At 41.3% G+C, this 18,194-nt stretch overlaps 1 protein-coding gene across 1 annotated transcript in view; it reads left to right on the forward strand.

Annotated features, from left to right (window-relative positions):
* SKAP1 (src kinase associated phosphoprotein 1) overlaps window positions 1-18,194 on the forward strand; it is a 305,931-nt gene that overhangs the window by 65,747 nt on the left and 221,990 nt on the right. The window contains exon 3 of the mRNA XM_019981906.2: window positions 15,811-15,836. Within this exon, the coding sequence (XP_019837465.1) occupies window positions 15,811-15,836 (26 nt within the window). The remainder of the gene's footprint in view (window positions 1-15,810; window positions 15,837-18,194) is intronic.

Raw genomic sequence — 18,194 nt, forward strand, 5'->3', positions numbered from 1 at the left:
GCACTTCTCTCTATCTTATTTGGAATAAATTCACACTCTGTACCGTTGCTTAGAAAGCCTTGCCTTCTGCCTGCCTCTTCAGACTTGTCTCCACTGTGCCCTGAAATATACTCAGTGCTGTACTCATGCTTAACACAGACAGCTCTTCTGCTTCTCACCTCCATTCACTTATTTAGCAAGGTCTGTGCTACTGCCCCTTGAGGGCTCAGGAACATAAAGAGACAAGAAGCTTGTGGACCAGTATATAGGTGCTGCTAAGGGGGGTACATGGGGGAGCACCTAACTCAGGAGACTGGACTGAGCCTCAAAGGGCCATCGGGCGTTTGCTAGTAGAGGGAGGGACCTGAAGAGAAAAGTGTGCCGGCAGAGAGAGAGCTGTCATGTGTAAGAACAGGAGTGTGAGCTGTGGAGGGGAGGGCCAGACTGGGGTAAGCCATTGAAGGATTTCAAGCAGAGGGATGATAAGATTTGGTTTGTGTGTTGTTAGGTGGTTAGAATAATGATGGCACTATTGGAACATCTCATGCAAAGATGGGCTCAATAAAGGACAGAAATGGTATGGACCTAAAAGAACCAGAAGATATTAAGAAGAGGTGGCAAGAATACACAGAACTGTACAAAAAAGATCTTCACAACCCAGATAATCACGATGGTATGATCACTCACCTAGAGTCAGACATCCTGGAATGTGAAGTTGAGTGGGCTTTAGGAAGCATCACTACGAACAAAGCTAGTAGAGGTGGTAGAATTCCAGTTGAACTATTTCAAATCCTGAAGGATGATGCTGTGAAAGTACTGTACTCAATATGCCAGCAAATTTGGACAACTCAGCAGTGGCCACAGGACTAGAAAAGGTCAGTTTTCATTCCAATCCCAAAGAAAGGCAATGCCAAAGAATGCTCAAACTACTGCACAAGTGCACTCATCTCACAGGCTAGCAAAGTAATGCTCAAAATTCTCAAGCCAGGCTTCAACAGTACGTGAACTGTGAACTTCCAGATGTTCAAGCTGATTTTAGAAAAGGCAGAGGAACCAGAGATCAAATTGCCAACATCCGCTGGATCATCGAAAAAGCAAGAATTCCAGAGAAACATCTACTTCTGCTTTATTGGGACTTCCCTCATAGCTCAGTTGGTAAAGAATCTGCCTGTAATGCAGGAGACCAGGGTTCAATTCCTGGGTCGGGAAGATCCCCCGGAGAAGGAAATGGCAATCCACTTCAATATTCTTGCCTGGAAAATCCCATGGACCGAGGAGCCTGGCAGGCTATAGTCCATGGGGTTGTAAGAGTCAAACACGACTTAGCAACTAAACCACCACCACCACCACAGCTTTATTGACTATGCCAAAGCCTTTGACTGTGTGGATCACAATAAACTGTGGGAAATTCTGAAAGAGATGGGAATACCAGACCACCTGACCTGCCTCTTGAGAAATCTGTATGCAGGTCAGGAAGTAACAGTTAGAACTGGGCTTGGAAAAACAGACTGATTCCAAATGGAAAAGGACTACGTCAAGGGTATATATTGTGACCCTGCTTCTTTAACTTATATGCAGAGTACATCATGAGAAACTTGGCTGGATGAAGCACAAGCTGGAACAAGATTGCAGGGAGAAATATCAGTAACCTCAGATATGAAGATGACACCACCCTTATGACAGAAAGTGGAGAACTAAAGAGCCTCTTGATGAAAGTGAAAGTGGAGAGTGAAAAAGTTGGCTTAAAGCTCAACATTCAGAAAACGAAGATCATGGCATTTGGTCCCATCACTTCATGGGAAATAGATGGAGAAACAGTGGAAACAGTGTCAGACTTTATCTTTTGGGCTCCAAAATCACTGCAGATGGTGACTGCAGCCATGAAATGAAAAGACGCTTACTCCTTAGAAGGAAAGTTATGACCAACCTAGACAGCATATTAAAAAACAGAGACATTACTTTGCCAACAAAGGTCCGTCTAGTCAAGGCTATGGTTTTTCCAGTAGTCGTGTATGGATGTGAGAGTTGGACTGTGAAGAAAGCTGAGTGCCGAAGAATGGATGCTTTTGAACTGTGGTGTTGGAGAAGACTCTTGAGAGTCCCTTGGACTGCAAGGAGATCCAACCAATCCATCCTAAAGGAAATCAGTCCTGAATATTCTTTGGAAAGGCTGATGCTGAAGCTGAAAGTCCAAAACTTTGGCCACCTGATGCGAAGAACTGACTCATTTGAAAAGACCCTGATGCTGGGAAAGATTAAAGGCAGGAGGAGAAGGGGATGACAGAGGATGAGATGCTTGGATGGCGTCACTGACCCAATGGACACGAGTTTGAGTAAACTCCAGGAGTTGGTGATGGACTGGGAGGCTTAGCGTGCTGCAGTCGATGGGGTCACAAAGAGTCGGACATGGCTGAGCGACTGAACTGACTGAATGACATAACAATTGAGGTTTGCTGAAGGCTGCCTGGTGCCAGGCCTAATGCTCAGTTCTTTATGTATATCATCTCAGTTAATCTTCCCAAGAATGATATGTGACAGATATGGTTATTATTTCTATTTTAAAGATGAAGAAACTGAGACTGCAGCTACAGTCTCACAGCTAGAAGATGAAGGTGCTAGAACTCCAACCCAGGCTTATCTGCAAGCCTTTGCTCTTCACGGTCACTGCACTTCCTTCTCCATCAGCATTGATGGGAATTGCTCAGAGAGGAGCAAAGTGGCAGGTAGACCACTTTGGACCTCGTTATATTGGTCTGGGTGAGGTATTTTGAGGACTTGAGTGAATTCAGTGCCCATAGTGAGGGAGAGGAGATAGATTAAAAATAAATGAAGATAGAATCTCCAGGTCTTGGTGATTGATGGGATATACATAGAATAGGGAACGAGATAAAAGATGACTCCTAAGCTTCAGTTCGGAGAAGGCAATGGCACCCCATTCCAGTACTCTTGCCTGGAAAATCCCATGGATGGAGGAGCCTGGTAGGGTGCGGTCCATGGGGTCGCGAAGAGTCGGACATGACTGCATGACTTCACTTTCACTTTTCACTTTCATGCATTGGAGAAGGAAATGGCAACCCACTCCAGTATTCTTGCCTGGAAAATCCCAGGGATGGGGGAGCCTGTTGGGCTGCCATCTATGGGGTCGCACAGAGTCAGACACGACTGAAACGACTTAGCAGCAGCAGCAGCAAGCTTCAGTTGGGTGGATGGAGATGTTGGCCACTGAAGCAGGAAACATGAGATAAGAGAGGTTTGAGACTTTAGGGACAAAAAACAGTCCTGAGAGAGAAGAGTAGAATAATTGTATCTCTTATTTTTGAATCTTTTAATTTAATATTAAATATTGACTATTTTAATATTTGATTGTTTAAGTATTTTATATGTACGGACAGCATAGTCAAGTCTTTGGCCATTGGTTTCTTCCCTGGCCAGCCTGAGTTCCATGGCATGCTTCTCCAGTCTTCTCTTACTCTCTTGTCTTTTTATCCCACAAGCCTAGAAAAATTCTAAACTTGGGTCAATTCATCTGTCCACCTTTTCTGACCTTACACCTGGGCAGCTAATTAGTGCTGGAGAAAAATGACACAATTGGATTGCCGCCACAGTAAATCTTAGTCTCCAACCTCAGCTGACCCCTTAATGATGCCTGGCAGTTATTTCACATGCTTTGTATCAACAGCCTTTTAAATTTCCTCAATATTCTTCCCTCTAATGTCTTTAGCTGCCTTTACCTTATCATACCACCTCTCACTCTTGCTCGACATTGTAGTCTATTTCACAAGATAAAACACAGACTTTCAGGTTGGAACCCATTCACAATCCTGCCCTGCCTGCGTGCCCCACCCCCACCCCCCGCCAACATCTGCTGTGGGCCTCTGCCACCTGCTCTGAACACCTGGCCCCTCTGCCTGGCTTCTCTCTGCATCCTGGGCCTGGCCTCTCAGTGACTCTCCCCTCCAGGCATCTTCCCTCAATCTGACCCCAGGTCCACCCCCAGAAACTCTGATCTGCAGGCAGTAAGACGGATTCTGGGATTAGCCAGACCTAGGTTCTGCTGGCCCCAATTTTTACCTTATGTGTGTTTTAGGTCACTCACACCACTTTTGCACAGTTTTGCGTTATTCCAGCCAAACTGGCCCACAGTTCAGGCTTTCTGTGCTCTCAGACCCTCATGCTGCTGCTGCTACTGCTAAGTCGCTTCAGTCGTGTCTGACTCTGTGCGACCCCATAGATGGCAGCCCAACAGGCTCCCCGTCCCTGGGATTCTCTAGGCAAGAACACTGGAGTGGGTTGCCATTTCCTTCTCCAATGCATGAAAGTGAAAAGTGAAAGTGAAGTCGCTCAGTCATGTCCGACCTTTAGCGACCCCATGGACTGCAGACTACCAGGCTCCTCTGTCCATGGGATTTTCCAGGCAAGAGTACTGGAGTGGGGTGCCATTGCCTTCTCCACAGACCCTCATGGAGTGTCTGGCAAATAGTGGACATTTTTTACAGTTTGAGAGAATGAATGCAGTGTTCATAACTTGAGATATAAAGGGTTTGTTGACATGTTAATGTTCACAAATCCATGCTGCCTGGAGGAGCCCCAGGAACTAGTCCAGTTTAAAATTTTTATGTAATATTTGAGCTCAGGTGAATAAAGTGACCATGTTCACAACAAGAAAAATACCAAAGGAATTTTCAAATGAATATCACATTTTGAACCTGTTTCTGATTTTGCACAAGATAAACTGTCATGGCTCTACAATGTGGATTTTTAAACCCTTATGGTTCAATCAAATAACCTCCTCATGTTTCGTTTTTCTCATCTATAAAGTCAGGGGCTGAGTAAAATGACCTTTGATGTCCTTCTAGCTGTAAAATTCAGGGAGTATATGGTCCACAGTCACAGTCATCTAGTTATCAGTTATTCATCAATCACATAACTAGGAGTCTCAGTGGTCTAAGAGTAGCTATTAACCTGAAGCAAGCAAAAAATAAAATAAATTAGGTTCTAAGTATCAATGGTGACAAAAACGGCAGGGCAAGAGCTAAAGATAGTACAGATTAAAATATGATAATCAGCTAGAGTTCTTTGTGAGTTCTGCCTTGTTTTCTCTCTCAAAACACAGGTTTGGAATCAAAAGACGTTTCTGAGTTTCCTTCCAAAACCTTTTGCCCCTTCTCTTGCTCTCCAGCAGCTTACTAAACCAATTTGCTCCTCTCTCTCCCATCTAGGCTACACATTTCTGCTGGATCTGATCACAATGGACATTATTCCCTATACTTAAAAACAAGCAAACCAACCGACCAACGAACCCTTCAGTTGTTCCCTTTTTTCTACACAAAGGAAAAGAAATTTTAACTCTGACTTGACGTTTAGTGTCTTTCATTTTGCCACAACACAGCTAGCTAGCGTTTTTCTTTAATAGTCCATTGAGTCATATTTGGTTGTCTGTTACATGTAGGGAGTAGGGGGATTGCATAGCAACCACAATTTCCAGTGTTAATGCTAGAACACAGGGGATGAAATATTAGAATGTAGGTTTCCAGTGTTTCAATGAAAGGGCATAATCATTGAGCTCGTAGATTTTACTATTAATGTCAGAGCAGGGATTTCATGTAGTGATTGTGTTACAGAAGACTCTAGTGGTGAATAGGATTTTATTTAATGAATTTATTTTATATTATTTCTTTTTTATTATCTGCAAATAGACTTCTAAAAAATTTTTTTTAGTCATGGGTGATACTATCAAATCAAATCAGATAATGTTACTTGTTTATCATTTAATACAAGTTTAATTGTGACTATTGTATTTTATAAGAGAACTTTGTGGTGCTGTCCTCTAGGGTTTCTAAAATTTGTGGACATAGACTCAAGATCACAGAAATATTACCTCCCCCCAAATAATCCAAGACTTTATGACAGCTCCTTCTGTTACATGAGTTTTGTGCTTATCATCTGTTGTTACCATTGTTGTGGTTGTTCAGCTGCTCAGTTGTGTCTGACTCTTTGTGACCTCATGGACTACAGCATGCCAGGCTCCTGTGTCCTCTACTGTCTCCTGGAGTGTGCTCAAATTCATGTCCATTGAGTCAGTGATGCTGTCTAACCATCTCATCTGGGGATCTTCCCAACCCAGGGATCGAACCCAGGTCTTCTGCATCGCAGGCGGATTCATCAGCTGAGCCACCAGGGAAGCCTAAGAATACTGGAATGGGTAGCCTATCCCTTCTCCAGTGGAATTCCCAACCCAGGAATTGAACTGGGGTCTCCTGCATTGCAGGTGGATTCTTTACCAGCTGAGCTACCAGAGAAGCCCCATCCTCTGCCACCCTTTCTTCTTTTGCCTTCAGTCTTTTCCAGCATCAAGATCTTTTCCAGAGAGTCAGTTCTTAGCATCAGGCAACCAAAATATGAATGCTGGATCTCTGCGGTCCAAAGAACTCTCAAGTCTTCAGCAGCATAATTCAAAAGCATCAATTCTTTGACACTCAGCCTTGTTTATGGCCAAACTCTCACATCCGTACATGACTTTTGGAAAAACCATAGCTTTGACTATATGGACCTTTGTTGGCAAAGTGATGTCTCTGCCTTTTAATATGCTGTCCGGATTTCTCATAATTTTCAAGGAACAAGCATCTTTTAATTTCATGGCTGCAGTCACTGTCTATAGTGATTTTGGAGACCCCCCGAATAAAATCTGTCACTGCTTCTACTTTTTCCCCTTCTATTTGCCATAAAGTGATGGGACCAGATGCCATGATCTTAGTTTTTTCAATGTTGTGTTTTCAAGTCAGCTTTTTCACTCTTTGCATTCACCCTCATCAAGAGGCTCTTTAGTTCCTCTTCACTTTCTGCCATTAGAGTGCTATCATCTGCGTATCTTTTTTTGTTGTTGTTACCATAGTGTGTGTGTGTTTGTAATTTACTATCTTAAATTGACTATCTCTTCATGTGTATTTCATATTTTAGAAAAGATTGTAAGCTTCCTATAGGCAGATACTAGTTCTTGTACTTTTGATGGCTTGAAGGAACAGGGACCATAGGGGCACCACTCCCAGGGACCGTCCCATGCTTGCTCAACTGTTTCTAAGGCTGGTACCCCCACCCCTGGTAGCCCAACCAGTAAAGAATCTGCCTGCAATGACCCAGGTTCAATCCCTGAGTTGGGAAGATCCCCTGGAGAAGGGAATGACAACCCACTCCAGTATTCTTGCCTGGAGAATCCCATGGACAGAGGGGCCTGGCAAGCTACAGTCCATGGGGTCACAAAGAGTTGGATACCCCCACCCCTGGGTCCCTGTCCTCTGATGCTCCATCAGAGACTTCCACCAGATGGTGCTCTTTTCCCATTTGTGTTCTTGGGTGTCATGCCCTATTACCTCTGCCCCTTGCCCATTCCTTCTGTTGGAATACTGGTAGTGGAAAGAGAATTCAAAATCAACTGAATTTTCCCAAATGAGAGACGAGGTTATAGGAAATATTCAGTGTAGAGACTATTAGCATTGTTCAGAAAAGTCATTTCCTTGGGTATAATCCATATTTACCATGTGACTCAATACTCAAGGTCAAATGCAAGGGTTTTCCTAGCCTTATTAACTTACTCAGTTCAATTCAGTTCAGTTTAGTGGCTTAGTCATGTCCGACTCTTTGCGACTCCATGAATTGCAGCACGCCAGGCCTCCCTGTCCATCACCATCTCCCGGAGTTAACTCAAACTCACGTCCATCGAGTCGGTGATGCCATCCAGCCATCTCATCCTCTGTCATCCCCTTTTCCTCCTGCCCCCAATCCCTCCCAGCATCAGAGTCTTTTCCAATGAGTCAACTCTTCTCATGAGGTGGCCAAAGTACTGGAGTTTCAGCTTTAGCATCATTTCTTCCAAAGAACACCCAGGGCTAATCTCCTTTAGAATGGACTGGTTGGATTTCCTTGCAGTCCAAGGGACTCTCAAGAGTCTTCTCCAACACCACAATTCAAAAGCATCAGTTCTTCGGTGCTCAGCTTTCTTTATAGTCCAACTCTAGCATCCATACATGACCACTGGAAAAACCATAGCCTTGACTAAACGGACCTTTGCTGGCAAAGTAATGTCTCTGCTTTTCAATATGCTATCTAGGTTGGTCATAACTTTGCTTCCAAAGAGTAAGCGTCTTTTCATTTCATGGCTGCAGTCACCATCTGCAGTGATTTTGGAGCCCAAAAGATAAAGTCTGACACTGTTTCCACTGTTTCCCCATCTATTTCCCATGAAGTGATGGGACCAGATGCCATGATCTTCATTTTCTGAATGTTGAGCTTTAAGCCAACTTTTTCACTCTCCACTTTCACTTTCATCAAGAGGCCTTTTAGTTCCTCTTCACTTTCTGCCATAAGGGTAGTGTCATCTGCATATCTGAGGTTATTGATATTTCTCCTGGCAATTTTGATTCCAGCTTGTGCTTCTTCCAGCCCAGCGTTTCTCATGATGTACTCTGCATATAAGTTAAATAAGCAGGGTGACAATATACAGCCTTGACGTACTCCTTTTCCTATTTGGAACCAGTCTGTAGTTCCATGTCCAGTTCTAACTGTTGCTTCCTGACCTGCATATAGGTTTCTCAAGAGGCAGGTCAGGTAGTCTGGTATTCCCATCTCTTTCAGAATTTCCCACAGTTTATTGTGATCCACACAGTCAAAGGCTTTGGCATATTCTTTAAAGCAGAAATAGATGTTTTTCTGGAACTCTCTTGCTTTTTCCATGATCCAGTGGATGTTGGCAATTTGATCTCTGGTTCCTCTGCCTTTTCTAAAACCAACTTGAACATCTGGAAGTTCACGGTTCACGTATTGCTGAAGCCTGGCTTGGAGAATTTTGAGCATTACTAGCGTGTGAGATGAGTGCAATTGTTTGGTAGTTTGAGCATTCTTTGGCATTGACTTTCTTTGGGATTGAAATGAAAACTGACCTTTTCCAGTCCTGTGGCCACTGCTGAGTTTTCCAAATTTGCTTGCTTATTGAGTGTAGCACTTTCACAGCATCATCTTTCAAGATTTGAAATAGCTCAACTGGAATTCCATCACCTCCACTAGCTTTGTTCGTAGTGATGCTTTCTAAGGCCCACTCGACTTCACATTCCAGGATGTCTGACTCTAGGTGAGTGATCACACCATCGTGATTATCTGGGTCGTGAAGGTCTATTTTGTACAGTTCTTCTGTGTGTTCTTGGCACCTCTTCTTAATATCTTCTGCTTCTGTTAGGTCCATACCATTTCTGTCCTATATTGAGCCCATCTTTGCATGAAATGTTCCCTTGGTATCTCTAATTTTCTTGAAGAGATTTACTTACTACTGAAGCCCTAATGCCAGGATAACACTTTAGCGTTAGTCTTTGCAGTTTGTTTGGAGACAGCCATTACCAGGGAACAGAGATGACCAAGAGGGAAATGGAAGTCTCTGGACATTGAGTATTACAGACAGCCTACCCATTTAGAAGACACCACTGTTTTTGTACAAAAAACTGAAGTTCAAATCTGGACATCTGTAAGTCATCAAGAAGAGATTTGATTTTTTTTTTTTTACCAAGACAGGGAATGTATGATGGGTCTTAAATTTCTGTAAGTCACAAGTAAAACAACACTCTTAATGCTTTAGTTGTAAAAGATTTTCGTCTAGATGTTCTAGATTACAGATTTTAGCCTTTCTGCATAGTTAGGTTTATAATGCCATTATAATCCTTTTCATCTAACCTTACTCATCTAATTCTATTCATCTAATGATAAGTGGGTCTTACCATTTTGGAGGAGGAGTTAGTGACATTTTTTGAATTCTAATGGAGTTCATGGACTCTTTTTCAAGGAAAAAGAAAACATACATTACTTTTTACCTATAATTTTAGGGAGTTTATGAATTTCCCAAAGCTCAAATAGTTGAAACCATAGTTGACTCCAAATTAAAGACTCTGAACTGACTGCTCCCTGATACAAGGCTGTCTGACAAAACAGTTATAACTTCTCTTAGTACTAGACTTGTTTTCTGCATTACAGCCAGTGGAAATGCAGTTACCCAGCAGACCTAGATACAGATCTTGACTCTGCCGCTTAATGGCTGCATGATCCTGGCCAATTTGTTTGACTATCCTGAGTCTTAGTTTCCTCATCTGTAAAAAGGGGATAATAATAGTATCATTGTAATAGTAATAATCTCATTGGATTATGATGAAGATAAAATAATACATATAAAATAATACATGTAAAATGTATACTGAGCACAACACCTCAGTTCAGTTCAGTTCAGTCACTTAGCCGTGTCCGACTCTTTGCGACCCCATGAATTGCAGCACGCCAGGCCTCCCTGCCCATCACCAACTCCCGGAGTTAACTCAAACTCACGTCCATCGAGTTGGTGATGCCATTCAGCCATCTCATCCTCTGTCATCCCCTTTTCCTCCTGCCCCCAATCCCTCCCAGCATCAGAGTCTTTTCCAATGAGTCAACTCTTTGCATGAGGTGGCCAAAGTACTGGAGTTTCAGCTTTAGCATCATTTCTTCCAAAGAACACCCAGGGCTGATCTCCTTCAGAATGGACTGGTTGGATCTCCTTGCAGTCCAAGGGACTCTCAAGAGTCTTCTCCAACACCACAGTTCAAAAGCATCAATTCTTTGGTGCTCAGCTTTCTTTATAGTCCAACTCTCACATCCATACATGACTACTGGAAAAACCATAGCCTTGACTAGACAAACCTTTGTTGGCAAAGTAATGTCTGCTTTTGAATATGCTATCTAGGTTGGTCATAACTTTCCTTCTAAGGAGTAAGCGTCTTTTCATTTCATGGCTGCAGTCACCATCTGCAGTGATTTTGGAGCCCTCAAAAATAAAGTCTGACACTGTTTCCACTGTTTTCCCATCTATTTCCCATGAAGTGATGGGACCAGATGCCATGATCTTAGTTTTCTGAATGTTGAGCTTTAAGCCAACTTTTTCACTCTCCTCTTTCACTTTCAAGAGGCTTTTTAGTTGCACTTCACTTTCTGCCATAACACCTAGCGTGTGTTAAATGCTTAATACAGAGTTTTATTATAATTAGGAAATGGAATTATTTTTCCTTCTTGCTGCTGCTGCTGCTAGGTCGCTTCAGTCGTGTCTGACTCTGTGCGACCCCATAGACGGCAGCCCACCAGGCTCCCCCGTCCCTGGGATTCTCCAGGCAAGAACACTGGAGTGGATTGCCAGTTCCTTCTTAGATAGTTCCAATAAAATGAGGATAGTTACATTTGTTTTACCTACTTCACCAGGATCTATCTAATTAGCTAGCTTAGTGGTTAAAGCTCTGAATATTTTAACCTCACTAAACGTGTTTATTGGTTAGCTCCATGGTCAAGAATTTGACACCCACCTTCAAACCCCAAACTAATGATTAAAAGTTAATAGCCTCATTTTTAGGAGAAATCTCATATTCCATCAATCTTAATTGGCAAACTAAAACAGTATGATCGCAATTTAAAAGATACTGAAGTGTAGTCTGAGATGGACCTCCCCCTGCAGTGGAAACACAGAGTCAAAACTTTCCTGTTTAATTTCTTATTAGAGTGTCTGTTCTGGATCTAGTTGCTAGGATTAGCTAGGATTAATAAACCTTGATTAGTAGCTATGAAACCATGGGCAAGTTCTCTCACCTCTTGATGCCTCGGTTTCCTCATTTATAAAATGGGCATAATATAGGGTTAGAATGTGGAGGAAGTAAGTTTATATAAGTACTTAAAACAATGCCCAGCAATTGATTTTTAAAAATCTTAGCATTGTTATTATCATTACTATTACTACTGCTATGATAGCTACAGCTGGACATCAAGACTCCCTCAATATAGTGAGTTCATTTGCTGCACCTTTCCTTAAACTAAAGTTCAAATAGAACTTCTTTAATTTAAAAACACAAATAGCAAATTTTGTCTTGCATGTAAAGTAACCTTGAATTTTCAAGACTTTATTCAGGGATTTCCGTGGGGTCCAGTGGTTAAGAATCTGCCTGCCAATGCAGGGGACAGGAGTTCCATCCCTGGTCCTGGAAGATTCCACATGGCTTGGGGCAACTAAGCCTGTGGGCTCCACAACTACTGAGCCCATGTGCTGAAATTACTGAAGTCTGTGTGCCCTAGAACATGTGCTCTGCAACAAGAGAAGCCACTGCGGTGAGAAGCCCGTGCACTGCAACTAGAGAGTAGCCCCCCGGCCCGCGCCCACAACTGGAGAAAGCCCGAGTGCAGCAGTGAAGACCCAGTGCAGCCAAAAATAATAGATAAATAAGAAGAAGAAGAAAATTTTAAAGACTTTATTCTGTAGCATAGACTAAATGTTGTAAAATATTATTCTTCCATTTTAATTTTGGAGACACAAGATGGATTTATTTTGACTGAATGTGAAAATCATCATCATCAATACAGTTGCAGCATTTTCTCTCTGCTCATTCTGTACTCATCTTTTTTCCAGTTCCAAATATCATTTGCATGGACCTGATGATGTCAAGTATGGATATTGTAGAGGAGTGATAGCTTCCCTTTCATATTGAAGCTGAAGCTTCAAAGAGAAGATTAAAGAAGTGTTGCTATCTATCTGCTCAGCCCTGATATGAAATTCTCAGAGGCATTTAGGATGAACACAACTCCGTGTGTGTGTTTGCATGCTTTTTCTTCTATATATTTCCATTGTGGTCTTTGTATTTTGGTTTAAAATTTCTAGTTTCAGACTTGTTGGAGTCTCTGGCTAAGGGATAATTGTTTTTAAAGTGAAGGATAAGAATTAGAAGATGTTGGCAGGATTTGACTAAATGCCTCCTAAGGAGAGCAGAATTCTCTTGTGCGGAATCATCTTTCCAGAGAATGTAATGAATGCCATCCATAGGATATATTTAACAAGATAAGATTAAGACTTTTAAGTGAGTCAGCAAAGAATAATCCATGGTGCCCTCCAGTGAGAAATGAGATTGTTCACCTTTTGGCCTTGCCTTTTAGAAGTATCCTCTCTGAGCTCTGGGATAGAGGGGGGTGTGTGTGTGTGTGTGTGTACGGACTTCCTTTAGGGTTGTTACATAATAAATAGTTAAAATAAGAAGAAAGGAAAAAGAGGTAGTTTACCAGGGTAGTTTTATATCTCTTGAGAAAGAAGCAAACTGATATTCCACTTCATGTCATTTTTCTACATCAAGTTCTATATATAATTTTTATTGACTGAAATATTTAATAACAGTATAAAGCAGATTATTGGATTAAATTTAATTTAATTCTTCCTCCGTAAACAGCCTTCTTAAGATATAACTACTTTTGGGAGAAGCAATGCTTGGTACATGTGAACATATACATCTCCTTAACTAACGAGCGAAACCAGGACACTTTATAGTACATAGAGAAAGGAACTGAAAATGTGTGTGAGTTGGAATGGAGATTGTGGAGGGCAGGGGTCAGGGGAACAGGTAAGAGACTGAGATCATTATTATCTGTTTTGACAATTTACCATGAATTGGCCCTTTAACTGCCACTGGGGCGTGGCTAAGTTTTTTTCTCGATCAGTAAGTGACGATACTTGTTAGCCAAGTTTTTGCTGTTGCTGTCACTAACATTTTGGAAAGAGGAGTGCGCACACACAGTTTGCACATGTTCATATCCTAATTTCTGTTTATACTGAACTAGATAGAGGTTGGATAATGATTGGAATGGGGAGGGGGCAAGACAACACCTTGAGAAAAGATGGAAAAATAGGAAAAGAAGATGGAAAATTGTTCACCCTCTTGATAATTGGCTTGGTAAGCTGTGTTTTACAGACAGGAGATTTATGGAGAACTTATCACATTGGCCAAGTTCATTGGGAAATGGCAGGGTCTGGTTGGTACACTAATATAAACCGATTATTTAAGTCGCAGCCGGTTTCAGTTTACATATGCCCTCGCGTCAGCGTGGCCGCCCTCTTCCCCAGGGGCTGCACCTTTGTATTTCCCACCCTTCCCCTTCTCCTCCCCTCTCCCCCTTTCCACTGAAGACGTCAAAGCTGTTCTGAACTTTACTTGCCCTCTAACCCAAGCATCTTAGCATTCCTTCACCTGATTGCCAGTCCAGAACTGTTCTGAGAAAGAAAAGGAACAAGAAAAGTCCATTGCAAGGTTTCTTCACGTTCTCTTCTTACTCTGTTTATTTCCCACAAATTCGTCTCTGGGTTATACTCCAGAGATGTATACCCCCTGCATATAATCTCCTTGCTCTCCATTTTCTGAATTTTTATAAAGAAATAACCTAGATGCTCATTGGGCTGGTGTTCCTCCCCAAAGTAGCCACACTTTATTTCAGCCATGAACTCAGTTGGTAAAGAATCCACCTGCAATGCAGGAGACCCGGGTTTGATTCCTGGGTTGGGAAGATCCACTGGAGAAGAGAGAAGCTACCCACTCCAGTATTCTTGGGCTTCCCTTATGGCTCAGCTGGTAAAGAATCCGCCTGCAATGCTGGAGACCTGGGTTGGGAAGATTCCCCTGGAGAAGAGAAAGGCTACCCACTCCAGTATTCTGGCCTAGAGAATTCCATGGACTGTATAGTCCATGAGGTTGCAAAGAGTCGGACATGACTGAGTGACTTTCACTTTCACATACTAGAAGACACACCATTATCATCAATGTATTACCCTTTCCTCATCTTTTTTGGAATATTTTTAAGAATTGGATTAAAACTGTGAACTCTCTCCTTAGAAAAAAAGTGCTGTTATACTCATATATGCCCCTGGGAAGTCAAGATGAGGATAGAAAAATATTCTTTCCACTTAGAGGGATAGAGATTACTATGTTTATAGCCAAGAATTAATATGTGGTGACCGTAAACAAGATTGGGATATGTTGAAGAGCGGGTGGGAGGTGAGGAAATAAAGAGAGACTATAGCCAACACTTGGGAAAATTTCACTGTGATGTGAAAGGAAAGAAGGCAGCAGATGGAGGGACGTGAAGGGGGTGAGGGAAAGTTTGCTTTATTTTTATATGAGCATAAATGTTGATGGAAAGGGCCATGTTGAGAGGAAGAGGTTGAATTTATACAAGAGAAAATCGATGTAGAATAATGTAAGTATCCTGTGAAGGCAGGAGGAAATGGAGTCCAAAGTACAATAGACTTTTGTGGGTAGCCACTATATATAACATTGCTTCTGTGGGGAGGCGGGGGAAGCAATTTAGATTTCAAATAAGTGACTTGCAAATGATCCCTTCTGCTATTGCCATTTCATTATTTGTAAGACTTCAAGGGTTATGGGGTTTGCCAGTCATTTCCCAAAATAAAAGGAGATGGAATGATAGACTGAATTGCAAGAGCCCCAGTCTTGGCTCGGACACTAAAATATTGGATGACCTTGAGTCAGTTGTTCATACATCGCCTGTAAAATTAAGAATTTAGGCCTAGAAGGTATCTGGGGATGTGTTGGGGGGTGTTTTAGTTGTCATAACAACTGGGGGTGCCCCTAGTTTTTGGTGCCCAGAACCAATGATGCTGATTGTCCTATAACACACAAGATAGGTTATCCAAACAAGGGCTCGTCCTGCTCAAAGCCCGAAGAGCTCCTTAGGAGAAACCTGGACCATGGTTAGGTAATATTTTAGGACCTTTCTAGCTCTAAAGTCAGACTTATCTAAGGAGATACAGTGAGTTAAATGTCCCTTTGAAGCCTTTAAGAATCTTTCAAATCTCAAGGACAACCCTTCAGTTTTTCTTAGAGTAGATTGTGGCTTTGGCTAGTTATTGACTATTTAGGAAGCTTTTTGGAAGGAGTGCTATTGCTATCATATGCCACGATTGAGAAATACAAGTTTGACTTATCTCCATTCTTTTTCCTTTTATTTCAGATACTTTTGGAATTTTCAGCCCCAAGGTGAGTCCTCTCCAACCATTTATGGTTCATACTAAAAATGTGTAGATGGTATTGTTACTTCTGTATCTTCTAAGTAAGCTTCTCCATAGGGTGGCATTAGCCTTTTCTGAGGAAAGTTAGTGGAGTGTTTAATTAACCTTCACCCTGCTGGGCTCCCTTGCCCTGCTTTTTAGCAATAAGAAGCCCTGATGCTTCTGCCTTCTGAATGAATTCGTGCTAGATTATTTTATAGGACCAAAGCTTTTATTCCTTGAGCTTTGTTAGATGCCAATAGGATCCACCAGCATTCAAATAAAATGGTGGCCGAGTCCATAATAAAAGCCTTGGGAGGGCTCCAACTCAACTAATCCTTCATTGCTCCAGAAATAAATTCCAGTATGTTACCTCCTCAATCACAGTGCTCTTCCACACAGCCTGCCTGTCTGGCAGCAGAAAAATGTCAGAAATGGAGTAGTGTTGAAATTCCCACTAGAACGGTGTTATCACATTTTAATATGAGCCTGGCTGCAGCCTCAGTGCTTCTAATTGCTTTCAAACCATTGTTTTCCTGCTTTTGCTTGATGAACCTAGCATCTGGCATGATTCTAAAAAGTACAACAGACAGCTGTGTGCAAAATTGAAAAAAAAGAGACAGGATTAAAACACATTTTTAAAAGGTTCAAAATTGAAAATTTTTCTGATTTCAGTTTGAGGGGGTGCCTTTAAAGTATATGCATTCTTTATTTTTAGTACCCTGGTTGAGAATGTCAGAAACATCATTCTCAATATTAACTATCTCAACTTGTTATAAATGGGAGATTTTTATTTTCTCAGAAAAATCACAGCATTTTAAACTAAAATAGCTTTATGAACTATTTTGCTCTATAAAATTTTTTAACCAATTGCAAGCTTTTCCATTTTTTTTTCTTAACATTATTAATGTATCCATCTCAGTGAGCAGTAGCATCTTAAAAAAATCAAACTGTAATGATACTAGTTTTATTAAAATTTTAATTTTCCTAGCTCATACTTTGAAGTCTATAAAGGTTTTCTTTAAAAGCAAACTTTAAAAATAAAATATTATATTTTTAAAGTTTTTAAACTTTTGTAAATTATAACCATAGCTTTTGTAACATTTTAAATAATGTGATATGGTGTTACTGTATATCTCACTGTCCTAAAGCATTTATGGCTGAAAACACAGGTTGAGAATAGAGAATTATATGTACTAATGTAGCAGTTTGTTTTGCAAAATGTGAAATATGCTATTCAAGAAATGGCCCTATAGTTCAGGATTTAACAGATGCTAAGCAAAATCCACAGGGGGCAGAATATGAATGTAAACTGGCAGAAATGAATGGAACTGTGAAGATAGAATTAATTACCTAAAGGAGAAATAAAGAATTAGTGTCAGAGATGTGGTACAGTAATGTGTTGAGAAGAGAAAATAATTTTAGAGCTTAACACAAGGGACTGTGTGGGGCTCAAAAGACAAAGCACACATCTCACCAGATTCTTGTAATAGTGGTATTGTAGTCATCTTCCAGCATAGGGCAACTTCTACACAGTCTTTCTCTTTTAGAAAGAAGGCAGAGGTACAGCAGTCAAGGAGACAACTGAAAAGAGTTTATTTAGATCAGAAAACTCTTTACTTCTTGACAATGATTGGATACATGTAGCAAATTGGATATTCTTTGCTCATTTGGAAGTAATGTAAGGAAAGATAAAATAGAAAACCCGTGTACATGTGGCTTGCCCCCAGCTTTGTTCCTCCCACTAAGACAGTTTTGAGGGGCAGAAGAGGAAAGAAAGGGTATCTTTTACTTTGTCCTTTTGGTCAGATCTTAGCAGATTGTTTGCTTCTAAAATGTAGGTTGGCTGGGAGCTGGTCTATTTAAGATACTATGGGGCAATTTGGGATTATGAAAAGAATAAGAATATGTAAGAAGTAGAACAGATGGCAGAAGTATTTTAAGAGCCCTGGAAGACTAAGTAGTATTGGGAAGGGAGTGAAGAAGGACAGAAATGGTGGCCCCAAACATTCCTGGCATTTTTATCTGTGGCAGGATTTTTGTGCAGGAAGGTGATTGGATGAATTTTATTAACTCTGTGCATTTCCCTAAACACACATGCATATTCTTCAGAATATTTGTACAAAAGTCTGGTACCTAGAGGGAAAATAGTCCTTAGTTACAAAAGAGTTGACACAAGGTGCTGAAAAGATAACCTTTAAAAGAGAGATACTTGGGAGAGTAGACCTAGAGAAGGATTTCAAGCAAAGCATTTCTTATCCGTCATTCCATTCAATGCCAGGTTTAATGCGATAGAAGAGTGATCGTGGAATAGTATTGGGAGAGTTTTGTCCCTGTTCTGGAGAAG

Source organism: Bos indicus, chromosome 19, assembly GCF_029378745.1.
Source record: "Bos indicus isolate NIAB-ARS_2022 breed Sahiwal x Tharparkar chromosome 19, NIAB-ARS_B.indTharparkar_mat_pri_1.0, whole genome shotgun sequence".
NCBI classification, from domain to species: Eukaryota; Metazoa; Chordata; class Mammalia; order Artiodactyla; family Bovidae; genus Bos; species Bos indicus.